The 21,914-nt window shown below is 48.9% G+C and overlaps 1 protein-coding gene across 1 annotated transcript; it reads right to left on the bottom strand.

The window, feature by feature from the left end:
• Window positions 1-818: 818 nt before the first annotated feature.
• LOC144373748 (uncharacterized) lies at window positions 819-21,609 on the bottom strand. Its single transcript, XM_078036759.1, has 12 exons — window positions 21,585-21,609; window positions 21,255-21,406; window positions 20,238-20,451; window positions 16,956-17,164; window positions 16,583-16,795; window positions 11,070-11,257; window positions 9,393-9,586; window positions 8,963-9,167; window positions 7,798-7,912; window positions 6,379-6,494; window positions 3,679-4,844; window positions 819-1,758 (listed from the first exon to the last, which is right to left on the bottom strand). The coding sequence occupies exons 1-5, from the start codon at window positions 21,607-21,609 to the stop codon at window positions 16,730-16,732; spliced, it is 666 nt and encodes a 221-aa protein (XP_077892885.1). The 3' UTR covers window positions 819-1,758; window positions 3,679-4,844; window positions 6,379-6,494; window positions 7,798-7,912; window positions 8,963-9,167; window positions 9,393-9,586; window positions 11,070-11,257; window positions 16,583-16,729.
• Between the last annotated feature and the right edge of the window lie 305 nt (window positions 21,610-21,914).

The following is a 21,914-nucleotide window of genomic DNA, read 5'->3' as shown; positions in this document are numbered from 1 at the left end:
AAACAGCTTTCTTTCTCCCATTCCCCAGCTATTTTCAGCAATCACATCCAGAGTCCAATTCCAGGCCAATATAAAATGTGTGCTCCCAAGGAAGTCTGTATAATTGACATCACCCAACTTGGGGAGGCAAGGGGAATGCTGAGAAGATCAGTTCTTCAAAACTCCTACTTTTTCAGAAAACTCATTGAAAGGCAGGGCCCCACTTGCAGCCATCAGTGGTTGACAGATGGCACAGAGGCTTCAATGTGAAACCATGAATGTCAATCATTACAAGTGCTTCTGACACTCTAGTTCAACCAGGGACAGCCCAAAGTGCTCAACAAGAACACACTTTGTTCCTGCAAGTGGAAGCAGCTTGCATGAACTGCTTCAGTCAGGAAATTCCAAGCTCTTCTCAGCAAGCACATCCAGAGCACAGTTCTGGCCCAACAGAAAAAGAGTCCTAGCAAGAGGGTCCAACACCTACGATCACCTTCATAAGGTAGCTTCCCATCTTCTGTGTAGAAGTGGGTTTCTCCTTGGAATTTATGCTGTGGAGGAGACCACTAGGAGCTAAACTTCATGCAGGACCATCTGACCTGGACTTTTTGCAAGCCCTATGAAGCCCTCACACAAGATCAAATGCTACAGGATTTTGCAGAATAGTCCAGGCAACAGTAGACATTCATTCATTGTCTAGAGTCTACAGATTCCTAGATGCATGGCATTCATTATCATCAAATGCACAATTTTGATCAAAAATCATATATATATATATATATATATATATATATATATATATATATATATATATATATATATATATATCTTTCCAATCTGAATCAAAAAAATCAGAAATATCCCCAAATCCAAAGAGTGGATCCCCATTGTGATGCTACCAGTGGAAAATTCCACAGCTGACCTCAAGGGATGGTTCACAGTCAAAACACAGCTCCATGAAAAATATTACATGACATGACCTTCTGGTTATGTGGAAAGTGGCATGGGAAGTACACATGCATGTCTTCTTCAGACATGGGATTCATTTGCAGGACACCTTATGCAATTGAAAATACTCCAAAATGGGAGAAATCAGAACCATGTCTCCAAAGTATTTCAGAAGAGACCAACTCCAACAGTTTATCTATCTCTCATTGTGTGTGTGTGTGTGCTCTAGTGTGTGTGTGTGTGTTCTCTAGTGTGTGTTTGTGTGTCTTTGTTTCTGTTTGTACCATGATAGCCGATACTTCATTGCCCCCATTGGAAAACTGACTCAGATAATGCCATCTGCCAAACTCCTAAAAACCAAACTTCTTGCTGATATAAGGAAACATTCCTTCCTGTTGGTTTGGATGTGTCCTTTAGGAATCACTGCTACATTTAGTATACTCAAATCATCACTGTAGATCAGGTAACAAAAACATATATATTTTAAAATAATAATATATTAATGGAAACAACAAATACAGGATAGAGTAACAACTGTGTTACTAAACAAGGTCAAGGACAATGGCAAACTATAGATTCAAACTTTGAAGCAAATAGTAATCAATGTAAATATTCCTGGGCTGCCTCAGCCCCGCCCAGGCACACAGCAGCAGAATGGTTTTGCAAGCATCCTCAGGAGGGCTGCAGCCTTCTTTGTAGGATGAGAGGGAGGTTGAGGCTGGATCCACTCATCATTCTTTTGGGAGAGGCTCCTTTTCCTCAGCACAAAGTTGGATTCTGTGTGAGGGTTCTTTGCATAAAATACGTTGGCCTGTGCTGGAATCCTCAGCTCTGGGGAGAGAGGGGTGTACAAAATAAGGTGGCTCAGGAGGTGCTCCCTAGGACACCCCAACATCTGAGAGCCTGTGCCAGAAAAGGCCAGAGCCACACACCTGGGAGCTCTCCAATTCAGCACTAATACCAACAAAGACCACCTCCACAGTCCTCCCTGAGGAAGAACTAGGCAGAGCACTTCAACAGACCTAATGTCTGTTCCTACCAAAGGCTTTGGACTCCAGAACATCCCAGGTCCTCTTGCATCTGCCAAAGCACACCACTAGATTTACATCTGAAATCTCCCACAAAAGGCTCCTGTGCCGAAGATTCAGATCCCACATGAGCCATCTTCACAGGTGGGTTTGGAGAGAAGCATTGGATGGTGAGTTCTCTGATGTCAACATGAAATTCTTATTCAAGATGAATACTCTACTGGGAGGTGGGAGGGACTGGAAGAAAGGTTGAGCATGGTTGGAGGAAGACCTAAACAGGGTTGTGCCCTGGGAAAAAATACCTTGTTCCTATTGGCTCCACTGAATCCTCATTCTCCATGTAGAGGTCCTCCTTCTCCTCTCTATATTTCTCTCTCTCCCTCTCTGCCAGCCTCGTTCCCTCTCTCCCACTCTATGCCTTTGTGGCAAGGGCTGAAGCGCTCTCCACTGCCACACACTAGAGCTTTATGGACAGCCTCAGTGCACAACCAAAGAGAAAGCTATGAAACCCAGAGAAAAAGGCCTAGGATTCCTCTTCTGAGTTATTTTCCTCAAGTATGGCCACAGTGGTGACAGGCTACCCAGCACGGATACCACATTAGAGCCATGCTTCTGTGTTGGTGGAGCACACCTCCATGTGGACCAGCCTCAGAGAATGGAGGCCACATTCCAAATGCTGCCCTATTGAGAACAATGGTTCCAAAGACCAGCAAAGGGAATGCTTCCCTCAAACATGGTGTATGGCCCAGTGGTGCCATGACCCTGGGTGGGGGAATACAACAGCCAGCTTCTCCTTCCTCTGAACACCTGTTTCCTGTCGCCCTCCTCTAACCTAGAGCCTGTTCTCCATCCCTTCTGGGTTGGATGTGGGGATCTCTGCTATGAATTTCTAAGGCTACCAAGGCCCCAGACAGACTTCCTCTTCCATAGATTCTACTAACCTAACAGTAGGTTAATATAGGAGAAAATTGATCCTAGAACTCATAGGGATGGTGGTCTTCAGCATACATAGGCTGGGATAATGGCTACTGTGGTGTTTGGCTCACAAAAACCAACCAATCAACCAACGAAAAAGCACTGGCATTATTATCAGATGAGCTCTGTGGCTACATGCTCAGGAAGCCCTCATCTGACTTTAATTTGGGATCATAACCTGGCTATTGTGATCACTCCTTGGCAGGTGGACTCAGGTACAGACAACCAGGGAATTTGCCCAAACACAGATGATTCAGGCTGTCCCCCAGGCTGTGTTTTCTTCCCAATTTCATCCTGTTACTGCTTGCTAGAATCCTGGCAATGCTCTGCCCAGGCAGTGGTTTTCTGATCATACAGAAGGCTTTCAATCCTACTGCTTCAATCCACAAAATGCCAGTTCCCTCTTTAGCCCATGCATTCCCATGTTCCTCTGAAACCACTCCTATCCCAGACCACAGAACCATACTGCTCCTGGAAAGAGGCTTTCCTCCTCACTCCTCACTGATGTCAGCTTTAGATGCCTGTTCATGTCCAGGGGAGGCACCTGGTGGGGAGCCACAATATCCACTGGGGTATACCATTGGACCTCGAGACCTTCCACCAGCAGAAGTGTAGTTGGCTTTGTGCACGAGCCTCAACACACCCTGTTGGAGTGTTCTTGGGGGTCAGAGACTACTCTTTGGTGCTAAGAGTTAACTTGAGTCCACATCCTGACCCTTGCTCCCTGCCATCTGATTGTCCCACTTACTCTGACGGTGAGAGATGATTTGGCCCAGCTCATATTCCTCCGGCTTCTCCTGAGTAAGCAAGTGTAGCTCGAGGCCCTGCAGATGACGACAGGAGCCCTATCGTGGCAGGTCACCTGGAGCAGCATGGGAGACAGGCCTTCAGGAAATGGGCCTTGAAGTGACTACTCAAGGACAGTGGGCAGGGGCATTCTGGAGGCACCTCCACTCTAAATACAAGGGCAACATCCATGACCCTACTACCTGAAGCTGGCCTCCTGCTCATCGGGCGGGCTCTTCCCATAGGTTACTAGCCAAATCCTTGTACATAGGACTTCCTGGACCTGCCATTGCTCTTTGTGGAGCTGCACTCCTCTCGAAGTGAAAGGACCCCACTACCTGCATACAGATGCAATCTCATCCCAAAAGTTGGGAGGAATGGGACAATAGCCTCCAAGATCCCAGGTCTGCCCGAGGATGCAGGCGGCATTGGGAATGGCCTAGGCACAAAACCTAGAGGCTTTGGTCTGGATTCCAGGGACAAAAACAGACCCAGAAACATGACCACACACAGGAGTGACGAAAGACAGTCACGAGAGCTCCTGGCCTCCAGAGGCTCAGTGCTGGCTGGGGTGTAGGAGGGCACCTCATCCGGCAAGGGTGGTCATTGGGTTACCTGGACATTTGGTGTGCTTGCTCCACATTCATATCAACTCTGCAATGCTGATCCAATCAGGACCCATGTTCTCCTCCTCTTCATTTGAAGGCATCCTTTTCAGTGAGCCATAAACCAAACTGATGATGGATTGAGCCTCTCTCTGCCTTGCCCTCATTGATATTAGCTTTGCATTGCCAGACCAGGTCCAGGGGAGAACACATTTAGGGAGGTCCAGCAGCCCCCTGGGGCCTCATTGAGCCCCTCCACATTGGACACGCCCATCACTGCACTTGGTTTCCTGCACCAGGCCCACCACACTTTGGTATTTTGGGGCCAAGGTCCACTTTCTCTTGGCTGTGAGTTATCCTGAGCCCACTGTGGATCATGTCTCCCCTCTGTCTGATTGTCCTACTTACTCTCATTCTCAGACATCATTCTCAGCAGCTCAAAGTTGTCCACATCCTCATGCTGCAACATATTTTGGTCCAAGGCCCTGTGGATGAGGCTTGTCACTGTCTCCTGACAGGTCACCTGGATCAGGGTGGGACAAATGTCATCAGAAAATGGCTTTTAGAGTAGCTACCCAGAAGACTGTGGTCAAACATTCAGGAGAAATCTCAGCTACATATACAAGGGCACAATCTTGTTATCCTGCTACCTGAGTGTGGCCTCCATATACCCCCTGGGTTCTTGCAATGTGCTACTAGAACAATCCTGGTACAAATATCTGCCTGTACCTGCCATCTCCCCTCCCCCTGGGGAGCCACATTCCACTCAGGTCAAAGGACCAAACTGCCTATGCACAGACACACTCTCATCTCACTGAGATGGCATCAATGGGCAAGGGATCTGCACACAAAGTGTGCTCTGGGATGCAGGCTGCCTTTGTGGGTGGAAGAGGCAAATGCACTGAAAATTTTGGTCCTTTATGCCACTACACAAAATAGACTCAGATACAAGAGTGTGCACTTGAGTGCTTCATGATAGCTTTGATAGGCCCTGGCCTCTGGAAGCTCGGTGCGAGTCTGGTTGTAATAATGTACTTGACTCAGCACTGGCTGAGTCTGGCTGAGCACTGAACATGTCTCCTCTGCAGCTGGACACCTGTAGCATTAGCGTGTCTACTGCACATCCATAGAAATTCTGCCAAGAACCCCTTTAGCTCCCTATTCACATACATGCAAAGGCTGAACACATTTAGGGAGGTCCAGCAAAGCTTTGGCATGACCCCCCAGGTGATCCCGACCCCAAATTCCTACACCTAGTCATGCTAAGGAGGTTCTCTTCCCTGCCACCAGGAACACATCCCCTCCTACACATGTGACAAGTCACTGCCACCTCCTCTGCTCCAACCTCACTCATTGAGAATACTAAGTTGTAGGCACTGCAGCCTGCACCCTGGACATATCTCTGCCTTCATCTGTCCATAGCACTTCCTTCTGCACTTCTGGCCTGCAAAACCCACAGTACACAGGCCAACTCACCGCTGGAGCTGGGCATGCTGATGCTCTTCCTCCTCAGGTCAAGCCCTTAAGACGGACCTTTCCTCCTCAGGTCAAGCCCTTAAGACGGACCTCTCTCTATTTCCCACCACAGCCCTGGGGTTGGCTGTGTCTCCTGCCTTCCACTGTGTGGACACCCAGGAGGCAGCCCTGCTGTTGGGCTTACCAGGATGCACTTTGTCTCCCTCAGGCTCTGTCCCTCTAGGAGGACATGAACAAAGTGGCTGTCTTCCACCTGCTCACTGGAGTGAAGCAGAGAGGAGCTGCTACTGGTGACTTTTCTCATGCACCACTCATTGCTTTGGGTGGCCTGGGGCAATGATCCTGCAGCCACTGTAGAGCTGCTGCTCACAGCTGCTGGGATCCTGGATGCCACTGCCACAGAAGGCTCCAAGAACTGTGGGGGATGACAACATCAGCAAAACCCAGCAACTGCACCCCACCCAGCCTGGCAGTTGGCTCTGTGGGCGTTCTGCAACATCCATCCAGAACCTGAGGTTCTTGTCCCCTTGGAGGATGTGGAGTGGCACCAGGAGTAAAGACTGAAGAAGGTGGCTGTTTACCTCCTTTGGCTTGACCTTCAACGACTTGCTGGCATCTGTTTCCCGAAGAAGAAAGTTATAATTCACTCCTTCATCCAGGGCGTAATATACTTTCCCATCAGCAGGGATCCTCAGCTCTGGAGAGGCAGGGGCAGAGGCGTGGTAGGTGACACTCAAGGAATACACTAACCAACATCCCCCACAACTGAGAGCCTCTGCCAGCTCAGGTCTCACACACAGACCTGAGAGCCCCCAAATCCAGCTACTGTTCCACCAAAGACTCCCCACTGATTCCTCCCTGAGGACTCTCTATGCACAGGAGGTCCACTACACGAACACCTTTCAAGGAAATAGCCCCTCACACCCCAGAACCTCTTAGTTCACGTTGGACCCACCAATGAGAAACAGCTAGACTTGGTATCTGGATTGGTCCCCAAAGACTCATGTGTTGAAGGTTTTCTCCCCACTGCAGCAATGATCACATGGGTTTGGGGGAATCACTTGATGGTGGGTGCCTCCACCTTGCCAGTGGATTCATCCACTCATACAGGGCTACACTAATTTGAGGGGTATGGTTTGGAGGTGTGTTGAGCATGGGTGGAGGATGTCCACAGCAGGGCTGTGCCATCCAGAGCAATATATTTCTCTTGAGTTCCCCACTTCTGCATTTCCTCCTCATGAGTATAATTCTCATTCACATTTTTAATCAATTTATTGTTATACTTCTTGTTCGGCTTGTGTTTCTCCTTCTTGTTCTTGTTCTTCTTCATCTTCTTCTCATGCTTCTTCTTATAGTCATCTTGACCTTCTTATTCATTGTCTCCTCCTTCAACTTATTTTCATTTTTCTCCTCCTCCTCCTCCTCCTCCTCCTTCCCTCTCCCCTCTTCTCTCTTCTCTCTCTCTCTCTCTCTCTCTCTCTCTCTCTCTCTCTCTCTCTCTCTCTCTCTCTCTCTCTCTCTCTGAGTTTACAAGCTGTGGAGGGTTCTATTCTACCACACACTTCTCTCTAGAAATGGCCTCTGGTCCTAAATGGACTCAGTTTGCAGTGAATAGAAAGATTGGAAGCCAGAAATGATTCTTCATTGAACTGATTTTCTCATGTACTCATCTAGGTCAGGAAAGGCTGTCAAAGTAGGCACCCTGTGGTTGTCTGTCTTCTTTGACACAAGACAAAGAAGTCTCTCTTCTTGGCCCCTCGTGGATAATAGCTTTGCAATGCTTCCTCAGGCCAAGGAAAGAAAACATGATAGGCAGGTCCACAGCCCCTGGGGAACATGAAAAACCTGCAGATTTATGCCCCATCATTACACTTTGTTTTGTGCACAAGTCCCACCATACTCTTCCTGGGCATTGGGCCAACGCACACTGTGTTTTGGCTCCCAGTTATCGTGAGCCCACTGTGACTCACTGCTCCCTACCCTCTGATGGTTCCACTTACTCTGATGGTTCGAGACAATTTGCAGAAGCTCGTAGTTTTCTGGATCCTCCTGCTGGAGCAAGTGTGCATCTAAGGCCCTGCGGATGATGACTGGAGTCATGTCCTGGCAGGTCACCTGAGCAGGGTTGGAGAAAGGTCATCAGAGAGGGAATTTGGGAGTAGCTACCCAGAGGACAGTGCTCAAGGACAATCAGAGACAAGTGAGCGCTCAACACAAGGGCACCATCTTGATACCCTGCTACCTGAGGCCTTCATGTGATCATGTGGGGTCTTCCTATGAGCCTCTAGTCCAATCTTGGTACAAAAGTTTGCTTCAACCTGCTATGCCCTACAGGGACAAGGGAATAAGGACCAAAAGGCTTTGTACAGACACACTCTAGTCCCATCAATATGGGAGGAATGGTCCAGTGGACTTCCATATCCCTGCTCTGGTCTGGGATGCAGCTGCATTTTTGTGTGGACCAGGCACAAACCCTAGGTGCTTTGGTCCTGACAGCCAGGGCACAACACACACTAGGACTCTTTAATGATAGGCATGGAAGTTGCTGGACTCGAGAGTGTCAGTGCTTTCTGGGGTATCAGGAGGTTCGGACCCAGCAGGTGCAGTGGTTCAACATGGCTCCCTGGAGGTGGACACCAGAGTCTCATGATGGATACTCCACACCCAGGAAAATTCTGCAGAGAGAGCCGCTGAATCTCTATTCATATACATGCAAACTAGGACACTAATGGGCCCCTCCAAGGCCCCCAGTTGTCTGTGACCCACACCTACCCACCCTAATCATTCTACAATGGCTCCCTTCCCTTCAACCAGCAACATATCCCCTCTCACACACAAGAAAATGACTGCCAACTCCTCTGCTTCAACCTCCATGGTTCAATATACTCCTCCTCAATACCAAGGTCAGTAGAGGACAGCCTGCACCCTCGATATTTCTCTGACCTCCTCTGAACCCAGCACTCACTCCTGCACTTCTGACCTGCACACCCCAAAACACGCAGGCCCACTCGCACCCAGACCTGGCATGCTGCTGCTCTCCCGCCTCTCTCTTCCTCACTTTCTGCTCTCCTTCCTGACCTTCCAGAAGCTCCAGTTCAAGAAGACAGGCCTAGTCCAAGGTGTTTGCTGTGGACTCCCAGGAGACTCCCCTGCTCGAAGACTCACCAGGATGCTCTGATACTGTGTTGTCCTTTCGTTTCCCAGGTAGACGTGAATGAGGCACCTGCCTCTCACCCGCCTGTTGTACTGGGGCCGTGGGGAGTACCGAGTGGAGACCCCTGATGTCCTGGACTCCAGCTCTGCCCCTTCCCGGGAGAAGGCTCTGGCTCTGGGGTTGGCTTAGGAGCCGTGACAGGAACTGAGCTTGTAGCTAGAGGAGAAAAGATGCCAACATGACTGCCTTGCCCTGACCTTCGCACAGACAGACAATACCCCTGCTCCCAGGAAGAACTCAGGCCCTTAGCCCACACAGGACCTCTTTGCAGACTGGGGTCACTTCCTGAGTGGACAAAGGCTTATCCTAATTTCCAGCCCAACACCAGGCATACAGACTCCCTGCAGTAGGACCTTTCCTCATATACCCTTAGGTACTCACCACAGTCCGCCTGGCTCTCAGGCTCTGCCTGGCTTGATATGCCATCTTCAGTTGGGGCCAGGAGGTGGTGTGCTTGGTGCTCCAGGAAGAGATACATATATGGCAGCAGCAGCTGCAGACTCAGAGAGCCTGGAGGCTGATGGGAAGCCTCGATGAAGAAGTTCACCCAGGTCCCCAGGAAGGAAGGTGAGGCACTGTGGGGAGGCAGGTGTGGAGTCAGCAAAACCCTGGCCTTGCCTTCGCCACGGCCTCCAGAGCAAACCTCTGACCCTACACTCCTGAACCGTCCCTGGCTCTGAACACACCAGTCCACCCCAGACAAGTCACAGTGGCTGTACAGGCAGGGACAGGACAGGTCGCCACAGGCAAAGAACCTTCAACGAAGGAGCGCTAGATCCATGGTTTGACCAGCTCTCCCCTCCTCTTGGCAGGCCTGACACTCTTCTTCCTCTTGGCTACCTGCTCTCCAACCTGGAATGCACCTTCCAGGAGTGTCTGTCCTCCTGCCCACTCTTCTCAGGGCTCAAGAGACAACTCCTCCCCTGGCGTGGGCTGCAGTGCTACCTCATTCTCTGTGAGCTCTCACTGAGTCCCCCTGAGTAGCAGTGGACCTCTCTTTTCCCATGAGTACAGACCACATCTCTGTGGCCCTGGGGGAGGACAGGGAGGTGTGGTGTGGGGAGATCCATTGTCCCAGGGGCTCTCCCAGAGGACCATGACTACCTACAACTCCCCGCCTTACCCCTCCTACTGTTGAAGCCCCACACCTTACACTGCAGGCAGAAAACAGAATTGGGGAGAGCAGTCTTTCCTCAGCCTTCCCAAGTCAAATCACCTTGCAGGTCCCTATTGTGGAAACAGGAGCCCACCCTCTTGACCCCAAGCCCATTCCATGTTGAAGTTGGTCCAGGGGTCCACCACAGTCACTGAAGAGGACAATGTGCAGTTATGCCTCATGGAGTCAGGAATGCATTCACATGTAGGATATGTACTCATGGCATCTGCGGTTTTAGCCTGACCCCCATGAAAAGGGACACAATGGCAGTCATTTGCACCCCATTTTTCACTGGATTATGAAACATGACTGGAAACGTGTCTTCACACAGTGGGTGCTTTCTCTGTGTTCATCAGTGAATGAGCCCAAACTGCTGATTCCCACATATCTCTGGGTGTGGGAGCTGCCATGTCCAAAGCCCCTGTCCAGCTATGTCCCAGCTAGGACGCTCTGTCCCACTATGGAAACTAACATGTCTTTATTAATCCAAAAGTGCTTTTCCCAAGGCCCGAGTTTTGAGACGCCTCTGGCACAGATCTACGTTCTTCACGAAGCCAACATCACACCAGAAAGACCACCTGGCCTCACTGAGTCCACCTGGGAATGAGCTCAGTGCACACCATTGAGCTGTGGTGCCCAGTGTGTGGGGACTGCTCCACGGACCTCTGTGGATCAGCTGGAGTCAGGATGGTTTCTCTCCCTGAGAGGGGAGTTCACTGCCCTTGCAAGGCTGTGGCAGGAACCTCCAGGACTTGTCCCATTCGGGGCTGACTTTCCACTATGAGTGTGGTCCTCTATCTCATTAGGTATTACAAACCTTTGGGTCCCTGAGAGGTACATGGCAGCCCCAAGACCCAGGCATGAAGGGGCTACACACTTGGGCTTGGTGGTCTGGTGCTTACCTTGGGAACAAGAGATCCAGCACGTGCTGGGTGGGGATGAAATCCCAGGAGATTAACCCCATGTTGCTGCTGAAATGTAGGTTCCTCCCACCAATGTCAGGCAGGAGCTCATTCCTAAGCTGGTCCTGCCTGTAAGGTTCAAGGCTTTGTATGCTGAAGGGCTCCTCCGTGTTCTGATCATTTTCACCCTGGGTTGGAACCAAGAATGGTGGGTTCAAAATGGAAATGGTGACAAACAGAAAAATGACTTGTGCCAATACACTAGAGTCAAAGCACAATGGGACAGTTCCCATCAGTACACACACACACACACACACACACACACACACACACACACACACACAGAGTCAGAATGGGAGTCCTGGGCCATTCATCAGGGATCAGACTAGAGGGCCTGCTGGGCTCACCTGCGCTGTCCTACTCACTGTTACTCTTGAGCTCCTCTGCAACAATCGCCAGAGGATCTGGCGTCTAAGATGAAGCCTCACCCAGTGTATCCACAAAAGGGCTAGTTGGCCCCCCTGAGATTCCTGGGAGCCTGAGGCTCGGCATTGTTTGCAAGGACAGGGGAACATCCTTCTCACTCCAGTTTCTCCAACCAAATGAGCTCGGATGGCTTGGTCAGTGAAGTGGGTGCCTGGATACCAGGGTTCCATGTTCTGTTTGATCCATTGTCAAGGCAATGATATCATTTCCTGTGCCCATACCTGAGCCTCTTTTCACATAAGACCACTTTCAAAAGCCCTATGGGCTGCTGATTTCTCCTCCATGCCTACCCATCTCAGGTGCGCATGTGTTCACCAACAACTACCCAAACATCCCCACCAGCATCTGACCTGCTTGGTGCCACTAGAGTTCCAGCTTGGAGCCTTCAAAAATGCATTCACAACCAGTCCTTCCCTCTCAGCAGCTTTTGGACCCTGGTCCCATCATTGTGCAACTCATGGTGTGCCCAATCTTTTCTGGAAAGTAAGGTAGCATCTAATCTCTAGGGTTTATTGTGTCTATTGGCCCATAACACCCTCTATTTTCTCTGAAACCAGAGATGGGACTCACAGGTGGCTAAAGCACAAATGTAGAGATGGGGCAATCAGAAGAAGGAGAGAGAAAAATAATGCACCCTAACTCAATCACGCCTGTGTCCCACACAGGGACGTGGCCAATGTCCGTCCTATCCTGGCTGCAGTTCCCTCTCTACATCATGGCAAGTTGGAGGGCACTGAGATGCAGAGGCTGCTCCCCTCTGCCATACAACTTCCCAAAGCTTCTCCTAAGATTTCAAAAGGGCCAAGTGTGTCTAGTGTTGGGGTCTCACAGAGACTCCGAGGTACCACAGCATCCTGCTGCCCAGAACCGGTTCACCCCTCACCTCAAGGGGGCTCAGCCTCCTGATTCATGGGAATTGAAGTGGGTACAGGTGATGGGATATCATCTCCAAGACCGAGTTATGCCAAGTCCATGACCCCTGTCTGCATCCCTGTCTCCAGCACCACTCCCCCCCTCTCTTTCCTCCTCAGAGTAAACAAATCCATTTAGCAAGTGTGTCCTGTGATAAAGACATGACAGTCACCCATCCTCTCATTACAAAAACACTGAGGCTCAGCCAACATGGATCCTACTAGGAACACAGGCATAAACTCAGATTTTGATCCTCCCAGCTGAGACTCAGTGGAGCCTGGACTCCCAGCCTCCTGAGTCAAGGAAACAGAGGTACCTAGCCGAGCCACCTTGGATGCAGCTGCACACAAACTGAACTCATCAATGCCTCTTGCTCTCAGTTGTGAGTAAGAGGGGAGGCAGTGTTTCACAACCCTGGACATCAAGTGCAGTCTCCAGGCTTTGGGGTGTGCCCTGGCCTCTCTCTATCTGCCCAGGCCCTCCAACCCACACTGGCCTTTTACCCAACCTCCTCCTAGGTCCAAACTCAATCCTGCCTCTCAATTTCTGCTGCCTTCCCCAACACACTGCTCCCCAAATTGAGCAGGGCTGGCTCTCTGTTATCATGCTGGTGCCAGCAGCAATGCCACCCCACTGACATAATTCTGAGTCCCAACCTAGGCACTCCACCTGTTTTTGCCACACCTGGCCTGTTTGGGCTCTGGCTCTTGCTCTTTTCTTTCATGTGCATGTGTTTCGAGGTTTTGAGTTTCTCCCACTGCAGAACTGCAGCTGTAGCAGGGTAGAGCTCATGAGGGTGACATTCTGAGCCACGTCCAATCCCATCAAGACTGTTAACTGGTGTGATGCCGGAACACAGTGCTGAGTGAACACATGGGAGGTGGTTGGACCCACCTTGCCTCTGAGTGGCTTCCTTTCAGGACAGGAATGTAGGGATGGTAGGCCCTGGCGTGGGATGCTTTGCACAAGGCGTGACCATGGGCTCCCTTTCCTGGCAAAAATGGCTCCACTCAGCATGGAGAGCACTGTCTTTCCTGGTGGCTAACAACAGCCCTGGACCCCAAAAAGGAACCCACACTCAAGATTTACGTCTGAGTGTGCATGTCCTCGAGGAAATGAGGTCTCCTGATCCCAGGTGCAAAGAGGTAAGTCCTCTAGCTCCAGGGGCCATGAAAGGACATTTGCGTTTCCCTTGTCCTTCTTTCCCTCTTCTGAACCCATGGTGTCCTCACACTAACCACAGTTAGGACCCTGGCCTCATTCCCCAATGAGGATCATTAGGCTCCATAAAGAACAGTCTCCAAGATGCTCAGTGGACCAACAACCTCTGCACAATGTATAACCCTATTCATCCAAGATGTAAGAGGATTTCTATTCAGGAAAACCAGGAAAGGGAGAGCCTTTGTCAAGGACACAAGGACATTAGTGAGTGAGTAGTGATTAATGGAAGGAGAACTATTTCCACCACCACCTTCCAGGAGCATATATGGCCCTTTGGAGAATTCTGCAGTGTGTTGGTGATTAAGGAGAACGTGTGAATCCAGGGGTCACTAGGTCCTCTCAGCCATAAGGAGGGAAACTGCCATAAAAGAACTAGGACAAGGGTGTGAGGAATGCTCACTGGGGAGAGATCGGAAGGAAGAAAAGTGTACTCATTACAAAAGTGTCGCCTGAAAATTCTTAGCCAGCCAAAAGTCGTGCGAACATGTGTGGAAAAAGAGTCTTTGCACAGTGATGAAGCTAAGAGCTCACATGATGGAACACAGCCTCAACTGGGACCAAATCCAATATCTGATATTCTTGTAGGAAGAGGAGAGTCTGGACCCAGATACCAGGAAGACTGGGGAATACCAGCTATGTGATGTTGGAGCAAGGACGGGATGCCCATATGGGAACCACAGATCGTGGGCAGCAATAGGAGAGTGGGCAAGGACTGGGAGAGTTGGGGAGACAGTCCCCTAGGAACCTGTGAGGTGTTTTGGCAGTGGGACAGCCCAACACCTAGTGTGTTGAGCCCCTGGAGCTTGAGGGAAGGCCCTTCCTCTGTGGTTTGCCACCCAGTTGACAGAGTTTGGTTGTAGCAGGCCTAGGACCCAGCTGAAGGTCTGAGCATGTTGGCCATGCAGGATGGATCTGGACCACAGACACATTCTGATGACTGTAGGGTCTCAGCCCTGCATCAACACAAGCACCAAGTCAGGCCAGGTGGGGAAAGGGCTAGGAACACACTCTGGGGGCTGGTGCCTATATTACTGGGAGCACTTCTGACCCCAATTCCCTGATCTGCTGCCAACACAGGCTACAGAGGAGGGTAGAGGGACACAGAGCATGGATCTGCCCCACTCAGTGGGCCCAGGCATGTATCATGGCCAGCAGCCTCGTGCCATGCCCGGTGAGTCCTGAAGCGGCCCCCTCTTCCCATCCTGAGAGCTCTTCCCTTCCTCATGTGCCACTACCTTCCCACTGTCTCTGGAAATATCTACTTGGTGTGGTCCTCTGGCAGTTTATGATTTGAGTTAAAAAAAAAACAGGTCTTGGTGCTCAAAAATATTTGATTTGCCCATCCTCATCCCCTAACCCCAATATTTTCATTATTTCCTCAACATATGAAATTTTACTAGCAAAAAGTTAATTTTGAATTATACAAAGTTGATTCAAATAACATTGGTATAAATAATCAATCACCGTACTTTCAATGTTTGTTCTCCTTTCCTGTTAGAAACTGCTGGGAAAAAAGAGAACAGAGGGGGCTGGGGATGTGGCTCAAGTGGTAACGTGTTCGACTGGCATGCGCGAGTCAGTGGGTTCGATCCTCAGCACCACATATAATAAAATAAAGATGTGTCCACTGAAAACTGAAAAAATAAAACAAATAAACAAACAAAGAGAACAGAGGACAGACTCATGGAAATGCTTGAACTGACAAGAAGCTCCCACTCAAGCTCAGCATTCAGTCCTGGACAGGGTACGACCAGGCCACTTTGACATCTACTCCAAAGAGTCTACCAGACAGAATCCTCTGACTGATCCCTGAGTGAGCCATAGGAACTGGCTAGAAAAGCCTTCACATCCTCAATGCATTCTTCACTTCAGAATACTGGACAAGCATTGATATCCATCTCTCGTTACCTTGCTCCCCCACCAACCATTCTTCAACAAATTCAAAGGAGCAACTCATGCAAGCACACAGAAAGGGGTGTTTACTACACACATCCATGTGCGAAAAAGACAACTGGTATTTCTTGTTTGGGCTATTTTAAATAAAATCACTTCTGCATGACCTCCACAAACCAAAGGAAAATATTTGGGAAATTACCATGTAGAAGACAAGATACACTTGCCAAGTAGGCAGTGCCAAGAATTTTGACACTCCAAATGTAGAGTGTGTGTTTAGGAGGCAGTCACAGTTTCCATGAGAGAGTCCCATGAAATCAATTAGGAAGATCCATGCTCTAGCCCTACAATACAAGTGATGTAACCTTGAAAGAGTCATTTAGTCTTAGCAACCATCACCACTAACCACTAAGTCAATGAATAAAGGTCCTCAGGTGTCAAGCTACAAAATGTGTGATGAGCATGGATGAGGATGGGTGGGAGAAGTCTCCCCCTCTAACACAATTAGGGAAGGCTGTGCCTGCCCTCAAGAGGCTGGGGGGCCTGGGATCCTGCCACAGAGGGGGATTCCAAACCTCACATCCCCTGACCCAGGCCAGAAGACCAGGTACAGTCCAAGGACCCTGGGGTGGCCCAATGGTAATAAAGGTTAAAAGGAACTAGGGATCTGCCTGGATCTTCAATCCCCTACTCTGAGCAGGGCTGCATGATGAGGCCAGAGGCCATCCACAGCAATCTGCCTTTACAGGAAAACAGGTACTGCAGATTGCCTCTGGCTCACTGAATCAGGGTGGTCTTTTCATAAAGCAAGACCACTTCCTCACATTTGACCAGCAGCTCATGTGCTGACAGCACAAAGGCTGGCTTGACTCAGGCCCTGAGAAATGAAATAGAAAATTCATAGCAAATCCATCTTTAGCTCATCCACATCATCAGGGGCTCTGATTCATTTCCGTCAACAAAGGGGTCTGAAATGGTGTCTAAACACGCTGGGGACTCACCTCTGGGTGGAACTCTTCAGGAAAAAGGGGATCAAATCTCATGAAGCAACTCTTCTCTCCTCTAGCCCATGGGCAATGCAAGGAACCTGCATGATACCAGAGGCTCACTCTCTCTTCTCATGTCTTCTGGAAAGGAATCATTAATGCTTACTTCAAGGTGAAGCAGAAGCCTGAATTCCCAGCTGCACAGAAGTGTTTGAGTGCAGTGTCTCCCTTAAAACCCAAAAATAAAAAAAGCAGGTCATTAAACAGGCACATGGATTAGAGTACATGATCAATGATCCCTCCTCCCTGGAGCCTTCCACATGCCCATCTTCCACATTCACAGTGCAATGCTTGGCCATTCTCAAGACCAGAAGACCATGATGCTCACCAGGAAGTCAATAAGGAACATGAACAAAGCAGCATGGATTGCAGAAGGTGGCACACCAAGGATCTTCAGCTCTGCTGCTAGAACACAAGAACTTAACTTCAGTATTGACTTTCTGCCAACTACCAAGTACGATAGCAGTGTCAAGCCCAACATGCAGATATGCAAGTAGTAGGTGACACCCCGCATCCATTCACAGAAGTGGGCAACATCTGCAAGGGAACAAGGAAGTATCTTATCCTTTCACATAAAAATCATCAGAAACAAAATTAAATGGATGCAAGACTTCTCATTTCACTATTACGTAGCTGTTGGAATTCCCTATTAAATAATACCTCCTCCAAAATAAAAAGTATCTCAGACATGTGTCAACTATTCAATGGATGACATTTTAAAAACTATGGCCTTTACTTAATATTTATGTATGCTATATCCCTGCCTAAGGCTCTTTGGGAAAGGAGCACATAGAATTGGATCTTTGAAAATCTCACATTTGCTGATAAATATTTCTGCTGATCTCAGGCATGGCAAAGTGAAAAGTGGGACTCTGAATATTCAAAGAACGCAATGTTGTGGGATTTGTGTCCCTGATCGATACATAGCAATGGTTTCTATGAAATCCAGTGAGGGAGCAGGAGTAACAAAGCTGATTGCACAGATGACCTCAGGGAATACTGACAGGTAGGCCAAATGAAAAATATGTTCCAGCTGACCATTGGTATTTGGGCTTCTGATCCCAGCCCTGTTTTTAAAAAAGGTGCAGACAGGCAGTGTTCATTAAAAAATGTCTACCATGTAAAAGTGGGTAATTTAAATGGCATCTAGTTACACATCTGATAGAATGGTCTGGCAACATATGAATTTCATTCTAACAACAACAACAACAACAACAACAACAAAACATAGAAAATGAGACATAAAGATAAAACCTTGTCTTTACCAGGATGCCTAAAAATAGGTTTTATTTGGCTCATGCAAATATCTTTCAATAGAATTTCTGATTTCTGAATGAACCCATTCAATTTTATACTGCACAGATCCCAAGGTTTCTTTACACAATATTCTCTTCTTTTTAAAGCCTCACATAGAAAATGTCTCACAGGACATAGGAGGGGAATGACCCAAAGGATGACAGAATGGCTGGAACCATTCTCAAATGTGCACATACAGCCAAAAGTTTGAAGGCACTTAATTATACTCTAAAACAATTATGAACCTATTTGATCCATTAATTAATAAATATCACCACTTTACCACTTGAACCAAATCACAGAAAATTGGAAACAGATGATCATTGGCTTTGATACCTTTACTTCCATTTCATTACCCAGAGATGATCAGAATGCCTAAGATCCTGGGGATATATTTTAGCTCAGCCCATGGTATTGCTTCATTGTTTTATTATTTTGTAAATAATAAAATATAACTTCATGTTGGATGATATATTCAAGCCATGAATATATCATCCAACATTGTTCTTCCCAAAACATTAGCCCAATTTCTGTGCATGCTCACTTACTATTTAGGAATTTTACTAATTGTTTGAACGTTCTAGAGGACCTGTTAGACTCGTAATGGACAAATAATCCAACATACTCTTGAGAACGTATGAGTGCCATAAGAAGAAAATAAAGTCAGCCTACAGCAATGGGCAGCTGCCTGCCCTCGGCTGGAAGGAGCACTGGAGAGGATACCAGGGCTGCTGGGCAGCAGAGGCCTCCACAGCCCTGCAGGGAGCCTGGAGCACAGGTCTGCAGAACCATGCTCAGCCCTGGACAGAGGCACATGAGTTCCCATCACAGGCTAGAGTGTGACAGTCCCAGGTGCACGCCTGTCATGCCAGCCACCAGGGAGGCAAGAGGAACGTTTGATGTCAGCCTTGGCAATTTAGACCCTGTGGCAAAGGGGAAAGACATTTACAGGGGTCTCTGAATGTGTAGCTCAGGTACATCACTTGTCTAACAGGCTTAGGGTCCTGGATTCAATCCCCAGAACCACACATATACCAAAAAGTGAACTTGGAACATCATTTAAAATGATGGGTCAGGTACACAGAAGGATTTCAATATCACCTCTCAGAGGAGCTCAACTTGAGATTAGAAGGCAACAAATGACCACCCGGACCATTGACTCAGTGTCTGAAACCCTCTTTGAGCGTGGGAAGAACTGCTGGCAAGATACCAGAGGACCAGAGTACTGTGGCCCCTGTAGGGGTGTCTCTTGGCTACTGACAAAGTTTGTTCCCCTCCTGGGGCAGCTGAGAGCAAGCTGGGCCTTGATGCAAGGACTAGTGCTTTAGATATAGACTATGCAAGCAAGGGACAATGTCTTTAATAAAACTGGAATTAAGAAGTCACTTTGATAAAAATAAAAAAAAAAGAAGAAAATAAGGTCAAGTAGAGGAACGGGCAGAGGCATCCAGAGGAAGCCCATTTTCACAGGAGAAAATCCCCCAAAGAAAAGCATCAGAATAGATATCAAGAAAAATACTGGGCTGGGGATGTGGTTCAAGCTGTAGCATGCTCACCTGGCATGCATGCGGCCCGGGTTAGATCCTCAGCACCACATACAAAGAAAGATGTTGTGTCTGCCGAAAACTAAAATATAAACATTAAAATTTTCTCTCTCTCTCTCAAAAGAAAAAAAAAAAAGAAAGAAAAGAAAAATACCAACAAAAACAGTGTCCTCTCACTTTGTATCTACTCAACATGCAAAAGTTAGAAAGTTAGATAATACAATCCTGGCCACATACAGAGCTATTCAGAAGAGCCACTTGGCAGTGCTTAGTCAAAGAAGTAAACATACATACTTTGACCTAGAAATTCCACCTGTCTATAGATTACCCACATAGTGCTTAAGCAGTTTCAAAAGGGGACATGCACAGGGAAATTTATCCTCATGTTCCTTACAGAGTTGTCTGTGCTTACAGGGAGTTGAGGGCTGTCAGGGTGCCCATAGGTGGGAAAGTCAAAAGCTAAAAAATGTAATGGATGCCAACCTGGATATATTAATAGAAATCAATGAAAAACAATAGATTGATACATGACAATAAAATCCCTGAGTTCAAGTTCTTGCTATCCTACCTACCAACAATCATGCTTGGTCAAGATACTGACGTACTTCAAGGCAAAAAAGAAAGAAAGTATTATGCCATCATTAGTTTTCTTAAATGCAAAAAAGGAAATGGTAATATTTACTGAGCCATGACCTGTCATACATAATATGTGAGATTATTGTGGACATGTTGGTAAATGATTATCTACTCAGATATGTTCCGTGACTCACCAAATGCAAAGGCCCATGAAGAATTAGTCTCCACACATGAATTCTTCCTCAAAAGCCTTGAGTCAACAGGGGCTTCACAAAATGGCTTCTTGGCCAACTTGATGACCTCCTCCTCAGGCAATGCTTCCACCTGAAAGATGTCTCCAACTTGTTCTTGCTCACATTTCCGCAGTGCCTCAAAAGAAACAACATCCGATACTCTATTGAATAAATCCTGAAACGGACCAAACACCGTACTTCCTTAAATATTTTAAAATTATCAAATGCAACTTCAACTCAATAACTTGTATTAGGCAAAATGCAACCTTAACCTCTTACACTGTGCTCTTTTACAGACTCACGTGTCCTAGGTTCTGACTTAACTGGACACTGAGCAGTCAGAACACGTGCTACTTCACATTCCTTACAGGTGTTCAATTCATCTCTGCCAGGCTGAATACAAATCCCTGGTCACTTGAGAATGGAAGCATATCTCCCACAACAGCATGCATCAGGAAACACTGAGGTTTTCATTAAAATACCCTTTTGAAAATCACCTAAACCCTGCCAGCTCACTTTTCTCATCTCTAAAACGAAAGGTCCAACAGGACTGTCCACCTCGTGATTTCCCTGGAGTTTCCTAGAAGAATCAGGCTTAGGCTGGTGTCTGAAGCCAAGCATGCAAACAACCCATTTTAGCAATCAACCGCCATCACTGGGAATTATCCCAGGGCACATTCTGCAAAAGCTGTCCCCAGGCGACTCTCTCACACACAGTGGAGAACCTGGGGCCCCAGGACTCCCTCCCCTGATGCCCACCCTATCGGTGCTCTCTCCATGGCACTTCCAGGAACTGCACTGCTTTGCTGAATCCTTAAAACCCGCAGGGTCTCTTCCCATGTCCACCAGGAGCAGGAAGGAAACAGGACTTAAACCCCAGAATCCACAGGTGCCACAGGAAAACAAAAGGACACAGAGTCAGTGACACCTGAAACCTGGGCGGGTCTCCCTTCTAAACGCCTCCTGCCCCCAGGTCACCTGGGCTCCCCTCCCCTCTCCAGGGGCCTGCGGGTCAGGCCCCCTCTTCTCCTCTGAGGTCCGCGGCGCAGGCCACCCGGCTGAGGCCACCGCGTCCTGAACAGGACCCTGCAGGTCAAACTCCACCCGCTGTGAACAGCAGGAGGAGGGCCCTCAGGTGAGAACCGGGACCGCGGGGTCCGCGGTGGGCGCTGAGGGGACCGCCCCGGCGGCTCCAGGGGACAGGCAGCCGGGACCGAGGCTCCAGGGCGGCGGCAGAGTCCTCCAGGTCCCCCCTCGCGTGGGCACCTAGACCGGGGCCGCTCCCGGCCACTCACCTTCTCCGGTCACGGATCCCGGGAGCTGCACCCTCCATCCGGGACCCGCAGCCCCGCCTCCAGGGCGCTACTTCCGGGCTCCTCCCTCTCAGAGCTCCCCGCGACCGCGGCTCAAAGTTCCCGCCCTGCACAGGCCCCGCCCCCGTCTCCCGGGGACGCCTCTGAGGCGCTTCCCCTTTGGTCTGCGTGCTGGGGGCGGGGCCCTGCGCCCTTGCCGCCTGCCCTGCTGTCACCCCAGCTGGGGACCTAGGGTGCCGCAGGGTCCTCACCTGGATACAGACCCCCTCGTGTGAGGCCTGCGGCTGCCCCTCGTGGCCGTGGGACCCTGTGGACTCTGCCCCGA

This window comes from Ictidomys tridecemlineatus, unplaced genomic scaffold, assembly GCF_052094955.1.
Source record: "Ictidomys tridecemlineatus isolate mIctTri1 unplaced genomic scaffold, mIctTri1.hap1 Scaffold_48, whole genome shotgun sequence".
NCBI classification, from domain to species: domain Eukaryota; kingdom Metazoa; phylum Chordata; class Mammalia; order Rodentia; family Sciuridae; genus Ictidomys; species Ictidomys tridecemlineatus.
The sequence above is the reverse complement of the archived record's forward strand: the minus strand, read 5'-3'. Positions and strand labels throughout refer to the sequence as shown.

Bases quoted from the DNA above. Each gene is read 5' to 3' on its own strand.
- LOC144373748 (XM_078036759.1), bottom strand. From the start codon at position 21,609: ATGGAGGGTGCAGCTCCCGGGATCC. The intron at 20,452-21,254 runs GTGACCTGGGGG...GGTCCGTTTCAG, and splicing joins GAGAGGGGAGGGGAGCCCAG to GATTTATTCAATAGAGTATC. The intron at 16,796-16,955 runs GTGAGCATCATG...TTGGGTTTTAAG, and splicing joins TGTTCCTTATTGACTTCCTG to GGAGACACTGCACTCAAACA.